Consider the following 9,952-nt stretch of genomic DNA (forward strand, 5'->3'; position numbering starts at 1 on the left):
CTTGCTCGTGACTCGTGAGACCTATGTAACCTAGTGCTCTGATACCAACTGTCACAACCCAAAATTCCCACCTTCGGATCGTGATGGCGCCTAACATTTCACTTGCTAGGCAAGCCAACGTTAGAATAATATTATCCATTTTTAAAACAACTTTTAAATTTATTAATAACAGAGAACAATTGCAGAAGTAACGTCTGAAATATAGTGAATAATCCATAAAAATAACGATGTCTAAATACCATCCCAGAATTGGTGTCACAAGTGTATGAGCTTCTAGAATTATACAAATAAAGGTCTGAAATAAAATAAAACTATCTGAAAATAAACACACAGCTAAAGTAATATAGACGGGGACTTCAGAACTGCGAATGCCGTGCAGTTATACCTCAAGTCTCCTCTGAGTAGCTGAAATCCAAGCAAGTCTATGGTACGCCACTGGGACCAACTCCAAAATCTGCACAAGAAGTGTAGAGTGTAGTATCAGTACAACCGACGCCATGTACTGGTAAGTGCTGAGCCTAACCTCGACGAAATAGTGACGAGGCTAAGGCGGGTCACTTACATTACCTGCACGCAATATTAGTAACAACAATAATAATAAAAAATAAATCAGGTAATTCATTTATAATAATTGAAGCCAATTCACCAGTCATAACCAATTGTCATTTTCATCAATTCTATTGCAGCGTGCAACCCGCTCTCACAATATATTCACATTCAATTCTGTTGCAACGTGCAAACTGCTCTCACAATGTATTCACATTCAATTTTGTTGCGGCGTGCAACCCGCTCCTCCAATATATTCATTTTAATAAGTCTGTTGCGGCGTGCAACCCGATCCTCCAATATAGACTTTTAATAAGTCTATTGCGGCGTGCAACCCGATCCTCCAATATATTTATTATAATCAATTTTGTTGCGGCGTGCAACCCGCTCCTCCAACATATTCATTTATCAATTCTTATAGAAGAAATTTCCCCAATAAATGCAACAATTAATATAAAATTATAAGATAACAAGCATACAATAATTATGATTTAATTATAAAATAAATAAAGGCAATTAACAAATTATTATGGAAATCAAAGAGAAAATATGCAGTTTAATAGTTAATATGCTAAATGTCAAATACCAATTAAGGTACATAATTCAAATAGCATGTAATAATTAATGCAGGAATTCAAGAATTAATATTTGACAAAGAATAGGAGAGAAATAATTATTATAATAATTAATTCATAATTTAAAATAATTTATGATCTTTCAAGTAAACAGGCAAACAATTAATTTGACAACGTATAGACACTCGTCACCTCGCCTATACGTCGTTCACATGAAATTCACATAACAAATAATTTAAGGGCTCTATTCCCTCAAGTTAAAGTTAACCACGACACTTATCTCGCTTTGCAAATTCCAATCAATTACTCGACCACAACTTTTTCTTTTAAATTTGTCTCCAAAAGCTTCAAATCTATTCACAAACAATTCGATATACTCAATACGAATCATAGGAATTAATTCCATATGAATTTACAATTTTTCCGGATAAAAATCCGAAGTTCATTAAAATATTCGGCAGTGGGACCCACATATCAAATCCCAGAAAAACTTACGAAATTCAAATATCCATTCCGAGACGAGTCCAAGCATATAAAAATTATTCAATTCCGATGTCAAATGGACCTTCAAATCTTAAATTTTTATTTTTGGAAGATTTTATAAAAATCTAATTTTTCTTGCATAAATTCACGGATTCATGATATAAATGAGTATGAAATCATGAAATATAATCAATATAGGATAAGCAACACTTACCCCAATATTTTTCCGTAAAAATCACCCAAAAATCGCCTTACCCGAGCTCAAAAATGGAAAAGAGTTGAAAATGGATCGAACGCGGTCAGTGCCTCGCGTTCGCGAAGCACAAATTTGTGCTGTCCAATTTTACTCTTCGCAAACGCGAGGGCTACCTCGTGAACGTGATGCTTGCCTGGCTTGGCCTCCGCGAACATGAATACTAATTTTCCTGGCTAGCCTCTTTCCCTTCGCGAACGCGAGGCTTAGATCGCGAACGCGAAGCTTCGCACCTCAAGCCTTCGCGAACGCGAAGAGTAATTTTCATCTGCCTCTAGTTTCTTCTTCGCGAATGCGAGCCCCCTCTCGCGAACGCGAAGAAGGATACCAGAAGAAGATTTCTGCAGTTTTTCCCAAGTTTAAAAATGATCCGTTAACCACCCGAAACCCACCCGAGCCCTCGGGGCTCCAAACCAAACATGAACCCAATTCCTAAAATATCTTCCAAGAAAACTTTAAAACTTATATTTTTACAACCGGACGTCCGACTCACGCCAAGTCAACTTTGATTCTCACCAAATTCGGCAGACAAGTCATAAATATTATAGTGGACCTACACCAGACTCCGGAACCAAAATACGGACCCGAGGTCAATAAATCCAACATCAGTAATTTCTTAAAAATTATTAAGCTTTCAAGCTTTTAATTTTTTTTTAAATTCCATATCTCGAGCTAGGGACCTCAGAATTCGATTCCGGACATGCGCCCAAGTCCCAGATCATGATATGGACCTACCAAAATTGTTAAAATACTGATCTGGGTCCGTTTGCTCAAAATGTTGACTAAAGTCAACTCAGTTGAGTTTTTAAAGCTCTATTTCATATTTTAATCCATTTTTCACATAAAACTTTTCGAAAAATTGTACGGACTGCGCACGCAAGTCGAAGAATGATAAATGGTACTTTTCGAGATCTCAAAATATAGAATTACTTATTAAATTTAAAGATGACATTTTGGGTCATCACAGTAGTAATTTTTTCTTTTTCAGAGTAAATTTGTTAGTACTAAGCTAAGGTTGCATATTATTTTGTATAGGTATTCGGCTATGGTTTCACTGTTGGATTAGAGTTACGATGAAACACTTTAATATTTTGGAGGTATGACTGAAAACATAAATGTATATATAATGGGAGCTGCTTGGATTTACCAGATAATTCAAAGAGTTAGTTTCCGTAGCTAACAGTAAACTGTTGAAAATATAAATGCATATATAATGGGAGCTGCTTGGATTTACCAGATAATTCAAATACAAAATGTGGAATATTGTACTGCAATAAACAACACCAGCAAAATTTGTGTTGGTAAGAGTCAGTTTGCGTAGCTATTTATAGAAAATGTGAAATATTGTACTGCAGTAGACAACACAACAAAAATCTTGCTTGAATGCAAGTATTACAACTGCTATAGCCTATCAAATAACATTAAGGCGACCTTTGTTGCACTTCAAATCTGATGAGGCACATGTATGAAAAACAAATTGGGAGTTAAGTGTAAAAGAGTAGTTGAGAATATGTAATTTGGACAAAGAACTGTGAAGACATTGGACACAGATTTTATTTTGCATAGCAACATAGGCTTTACCGTATGAGCAAAATTCATAAGTCTATTTTGACATAAAATAAGCTTTTTAATGGACAGAAATTGAGAGCAATAAATGTAATTGTTCATTAAGTAGACTAAAGCAGACAACAAAAAAACTTTTTGAGATTTGCCTTTTTCACTGTTGGATTAGAGTTCTGATGAAACGCTTTGAAGTTTTGGAGGTATGACGAAAATATAAATGTGTATATAATGGGAGCTATTCGGGTTTACAAGATTATTCAAAGAGTTAGTTTGCATAGGTAACAATAAACAGTTCATGAAAATTTGTGTAGCTATTTACACAAAATGGGAATAAAATAAGCAGTTTAATGGACGAAAATTGGGAGCAATAAATGTTATTGTTCATTAAGTGGCGTACAAGCAAACAACAGAAATTCTTTTGAGATTTGGAAATGTCATCTTGCTAAATCATTTAACAAAGAGTTAGATTGCATGCTTGGATGGACAAACAATGTTGTTCACTTTCTACCCGACAAAACTTTTATTATATATAAACTTACTGTTTGTGTTTGCGGTTGTTTATTAGCTGCATTTTCTTTGATTTTGTTATGGTCTATCAAGTATTAATTTCTAACCTTGAGTATTTTTGCAGAGGACTTGGTCATTGTACGTTTGGTTTTTTTCTTGGGTTTTCATCTTCTGTCAATGGACTACGATCTGCTTCTTCAGAAGTGATGGATTGTACCTTCCTTTTACTTCCCTCGCCAACAGTAGTTGATGTTGAAGATTGTGCCAAGTCGAAGACAGTCTGTTTTTGAGTGTAAGATAAAATGACAAAGGTACCAGGTGGCCTATCTGGTGTTCTGAGTAGTAATTTTTGTAAATAAATTTTGAACAGCTTGTCTAGCAGGTGCTCTCTGATATGCTCAACGGGTAACAATTGTTTCTTTGGGAAAAAGTTTACCACAAAATGAGTAAAGTGAAGACTTTAAATTAATTTGAAGTAACGCAAAATGATTCTAGAGTTGTCAGTATATGCACATGGATAATGATAGTTTCATATATTTGGTCTCCTGTCAGTGAAAGCATTGTTTCAGCTAGTTTGTCTGACACTACTGTTGTTATTGTTCCGCTCCTGTCTGTGACATCAACTTCAAATTCACATATACATTGTTGTGTTTGTGTAATCATAAAGTTTTAGCCGTTAGATATTGTTTGTCATAGTATGTCAATAGTAAGAGCTGTTATTACCTTGGAATCAACATTCTCTCTAGCTTGCAGTTGATACAGAGAACTTTCTTTTTGCGTTTGATTCGTGTTAGATGTTGGCATTCAGAGTATAGAAGTACGAAGAAAAACTGGAATTCACTTGGTAATGATATTTCTCCTTCAACATAAAAACTTTGCGCCTGTTTAGAAAATAATAAAAAGATACTACTTAGTAATTACAACGTAGAATAACTCGCTAAAGGGTATTTTTAATACGATATAGAAGGAAAAGAATAATCAATGCCAAGTCCTACTGATATGTTTTAATATACTCACAGTGGACTGTGAAGGAATGCTTGAAATAGAAAGTATTTGATCTTCAAAAGGTGCAATATTTAGTGTCGAAGGTGATGCTGATGTACTTTTGAGAGTGTATTCAATTAGCATCTGCTTGTTGTCCTTTGCCCTGCGATGTAATAGTAGATATTGTGATTTCATTTTGGTGTAATATGGTATGAAACAATGGAATATATTCGTGTGCAAATAAAACCTGTTTCATACCAATTTATTAACTTTGCTGCCTGCGGGTACAAAGGATCGATTAAGATTGAGGAGTTGAACCTTGTAGTTAGTCGGACCTCTACATGTCATATACTTGTTAATGAATAAAGGTAAACATTAATGTTCATGTGTGATGTAAAGTAAGTTGGGAATACCTTGTTTAAAGTTAGAAACAGCTATTCATTTTGCAACAATGACAGGATATCTATGTAGCTGCTGCAGTAGTTCAGTTTCATCTTTGTCAGCCAATTCTCTCCATATAGTAAACAGAAAAGGCCTTTTCCTATGAAATTAAGGATGCAGTGTTAAATACATATTTTGTTGTTAGAGGTAATTAAAGTCTGTATTAATTACTTGTCGTCTATAAGAATAACCTCTTAAAATCTTATGTTTTCGTTGCCTTGATATTTCATGGTACTGCAATTTGCCACAACTGCCACCAGGTCTGCTTTAGAAAAGCATGCGTGTATAAAAGTAGGATGCAGTTATTTAAATTTGATAATGAAGAAGCACAAATATTTTTACAGCGGAAAATAAAATAGTATAATTTCGTATTTTTTTACCGAATTCATCTCCTGGAATCTGTTTCTCGATATCGGCAAAGGACACCATGTTTAATCTTGAAGGCAACGGTAACATTGATTCTTCTTCATTGTTCTCTATAACTTCTTCGACAATACTAAAGGTATCGAGGACCCATTCGAAGTTGTGCATGGGTATTGCAAAACGTGACGGTTCCCTAACTTTAGCTGCCGAGATGAGGTATGTGTGGAAATGTTTGAAAAGGTTATCATAATGTACGACTTCAGGACCATATGTTATGATGCAGATTTGCTCTTCCTGCAATTTGTTAACATCTAAGATGGAGAAAGTGTTTATATATATGGTAGAAGCTTTACTATGTACTTGAGATATTTGTGAACTTACGTTTTCGTCCTGGACGATAGTTGTTTGAAAGTTCACTCGGTGATCTCTACTAATTTTTGGGCGGATTTTGTCAACAACTTGTATTTTACAAGTCCAATCTCTAGTAAATGGCGTGATTTCATGGATGGTATATCGATGCTCCATCTTTTGAGTATCTTGCAACCTGTGAAGAATGAAAATGTAGGACAAAGTAATTGAGCCTGGGGAATTATATGAAATAAACAATTGAAACAACTCAATGTTAGGCATGACGGTAGGGGTAATTATGTGCTCCGTTGAGCTCATAGCTTGTCGATTTAGTTTGGATGGTTTATTCTTTCGGAAAGTTATGTTGGGTAATCTCATGTTTGAACATAAATATAAAAAATAGGGTGCTTTGGTGTAAAAAAATCCATATAGGTGATATTATTTAATCGAGAATAAATTTTAGTCAATTATGATATTTCCCACGAGTCTTCTCAATAAAAATAATTTTGGTCATACCAAATACACCTAATTAAGTATAAATATCAAAATATTATCATATAATAGTTTAGTTAATTCGACTGGACATGTAGTCACTAATCCCGTTATATGTCCCGTGAAATTCTTGTCCTAATGATAATTATTACGTATAATTATTTTGGATACATCTATATTTTGAATGGTTTTACAAAATTACTATTGTCGAATAGAGTAAAGCTCCTTTCTAATTTGAATTGTTTACACATTTTTATTTTGGAAAAAATTAGAAGATCCAAAAAAAACTTAAATCACTCCAGATTCTTCTTGGGTGAAAGAGTTCATCGAAGAACCATGAAAATGAATTCTTAATAGCAAAAATCCAACACGTATGAAAACCAATTAGCGGAATTCGAATCGTCACCGCCTATGATGTACCTAGACTCAAATTAGCAGCCCCTCCTTCCTATGGGAAGTAACAAATTAACCAAAACATAATAATAAAAGTCTAATCGAAGGCCTGATTCGTTGAAGAATTTTCTCAAACACTTACAGAGGTAAATGAAACAGAAAAATACAAGATGAGAACAAGGAAACCCATCAGAAAATAGCAGATAAATGAAACAGAAAAACACAGAATGAGAACAAGGAAACCCGACAGAAAACGGAGATCAAAATGAAAATTCCAAACAAATTACCGGAAATTGCAAGATAATTATGAAATAAAATACCTGAAAACAGCAGTAACATAATCTTCTGGCAACCTGAAAAGGAGTTAGTTCTCCCTTTTCTATGTTACTTCCCGCATATATCCTGATGGTAATCGTGATTCCCGCTTGTTCTTGGTTTTTTTCTCTAATTTCAAGTGATAAAATCGAACGGTGAAATAAAGTTCAACCTTGTAAAAGAAAAACACATGAATAATTACAGTGTAGACGAAAAGTGAAATATAGTGAAGGAAGAAGGGAAGCAGAAGATTATTTAGAGAGTCCAACTATGTGATGTCATTGTTGAAGAAAATAACGCCACGCCGTGTACAAGTATCAACAAAATTTACACGTGTTGGTCTTGATTTGTAGGTGTAAACTAAAATTTAGCTTCAAATGACTGAGGTGTCACTGTAGTTAGTGCATTAAGAAACCATAATGAATAATTAAATCATCCGATGGTGGCATTACATCATATTATAATATATATAGGTAACTGTTGATGCAAATCAAAAGCTGGTTACATAACGCAGTAAAAACATAAGGGTACAGTGAAGGCAGTAAAATATTTATGAAGGAACTACTGAAAGATTTTCTTTTGGCTAGTCAAATTGTTTCCTTTTATTGCGCCTGGGTCCAAACATTGAGTTGCATATTATTCTTCGAGTTGTGATTTGGGTTATTTGAATTATGTAGAAACAACTCAAATATATATATTTTTCAAATAAAATTATATATCAGTAGATATTAATTAATAAGCACGACATGAAATAATTTTTCAAATCTCGAAATAGATAATATGTTTTCTTTTTTAATATTTATATCAATTCAACCCCTTGATTTTACTACTTGCATTTGATTTTGCAGTCAATGTAAAAATAGTTATTTTTTTCAATATCACAACAAAAATAAATATGAGCAGTAAATATGATGGTTTGAACATGTAAACCAAATATATTTATTGATATTTTATAAATGGATATGTAAACGAATTAACAACAACAACAACAACAACAACAACCCAGTGTAATCCCACAAGTGGGGTCTGGGGAGGGTAATATGTACGCAGACCTTACCTCTACCCCGAGGGGCAGAGAGGCTGTTTCCAGGAGACCCTCGGCTCAAAGAGGCAACAAGAGACACTATATTAGTACTATCAATAGACTCATAATAAAACAACATAAAGTACCATAAAATCCATAACATAACATAAATACCATAAAAACAAAGTAACAACAATATAAGAGATATAGGAAATACGAGAAAGATGTAAGGTATTAATACACATGAGATAAAGCCCATCATCAGTAGTTGATCAATAGCATCCTAAGACTACTTCCTAACTGGCTAGTCTCACTCTAGTGCGCTGTAACAAAGACATCACAATTTCCCTAACCTACCACCTTAATGCTCGATCTCCACAATTCCCTGTTTAGGGCCGTGTCCTCAGTAACCCTAAGTCGCGTCATATCCTGCCTGATCACCTCTCCCCAATACTTCTTAGGTCTCCCCCTACCTCTCCTCGTACCCACCACTGCCAGTCGTTCACACCTTCTCACCGGTGCATCAGTGTTCCTCCTCTGAATGTGCCCGAACCATCTGAGTCTTGCTTCCCGCATCTTGTCCTCCATGGGGGCCACACCCACCTTCTCTCGAATATCTTCATTTCTAATCTTATCCTTCCTTGTATGCCCGCACATCCACCTCAACATCCTCATCTCTGCAACTTTCATCCTCTGGATGTGTGAGATCTTCACCGGCCAACACTCGGTCCCATACAACATAGCAGGCCTAACCACTGCCCTATAAAATTTACCTTTCAGTAACAGTGGCACTTTCTTGTCACACAGGACTCCCGTCGCTAACCTCCATTTCATCCACCCCACCCCTATACGGTGTGTGACATCCTCGTCGATCTCCCCGGACCCCTGAATAAACGACCCCAGGTACTTGAAACTACCCCTCTTAGGGATGACTTGAGAATCAAGCCTCACTTCCACTCCCGCTTCCGTCGGCTCTGCCCCAAATTTGCACTCAAGGTATTCCGTCTTCGTCCTGCTCAACCTGAAACCTTTGGACTCAAGGGTGTGTCTCCAAACCTCTAACCTCTCGCTGACGCCGCGTCGTGTCTCGTCGATTAGAACTATGTCATCAGCAAATAGCATGCACCATGGCACCTCCCCCTGAATATGATGTGTTATAGCATCCATCACCAGGGCAAATAGGAAAGGGCTGAACGCAGACCCTTGATGCAATCCTGTAATAATCGGAAAATAATCTGAATCGCCTCCTGCTGTCCTAACCCGAGTCTTAGCTCCATCATACATGTCCTTAATCGCCCTAATGTAGGCAATCGGGACCCCTTTAGCCTCTAAGCATCTCCATAAGACCTCCCTAGGAACCTTGTCGTACGCTTTCTCTAGATCGATAAACACCATGTGGAGATCCTTCTTCTTATCCCTGTATTGTTCCATCGTCCTCCTAATAAGGTGGATAGCTTCTGTGGTAGATCGCCCCGGCATGAACCCGAACTGGTTGTCTGAAATAGACACCGTCCTTCGCACTCTCATTTCTACCACTCTCTCCCAGACTTTCATGGTATGACTTAGTAATTTAATACCCCTATAGTTGTTACAGATCTGGATATCGCCTTTGTTCTTATACAACGGGACCATAGTACTCCACCTCCACTCTTCGGGCATCCTATT

The 9,952-nt window shown here is 36.1% G+C and overlaps 1 protein-coding gene across 6 annotated transcripts; it reads right to left on the bottom strand.

The window, feature by feature from the left end:
- Window positions 1-234: 234 nt before the first annotated feature.
- Window positions 235-7,535, bottom strand: LOC107820656 (uncharacterized). Of its 6 annotated transcripts, none has more exons than XM_075231204.1 (8): window positions 7,269-7,534; window positions 6,097-6,259; window positions 5,733-6,009; window positions 5,325-5,452; window positions 5,170-5,248; window positions 4,945-5,074; window positions 4,651-4,808; window positions 235-454 (listed from the first exon to the last, which is right to left on the bottom strand). In XM_075231204.1, exons 2-4 carry the CDS (start codon window positions 6,238-6,240, stop codon window positions 5,346-5,348), a joined length of 528 nt encoding a protein of 175 aa, XP_075087305.1. In that variant the 5' UTR covers window positions 6,241-6,259; window positions 7,269-7,534; the 3' UTR covers window positions 235-454; window positions 4,651-4,808; window positions 4,945-5,074; window positions 5,170-5,248; window positions 5,325-5,345. The 6 variants fall into 6 exon arrangements, 5 of the variants coding, with proteins under 5 accessions (XP_075087305.1, XP_075087303.1, XP_075087304.1 ...); XM_075231202.1 differs by having other exon boundaries at window positions 4,035-4,808; XR_001655966.2 differs by lacking the exon at window positions 235-454 and adding an exon at window positions 5,544-5,614 and having other exon boundaries at window positions 463-4,808; window positions 7,269-7,532.
- Between the last annotated feature and the right edge of the window lie 2,417 nt (window positions 7,536-9,952).

This window comes from Nicotiana tabacum, chromosome 15, assembly GCF_000715075.1.
Source record: "Nicotiana tabacum cultivar K326 chromosome 15, ASM71507v2, whole genome shotgun sequence".
NCBI classification, from domain to species: Eukaryota; Viridiplantae; Streptophyta; class Magnoliopsida; order Solanales; family Solanaceae; genus Nicotiana; species Nicotiana tabacum.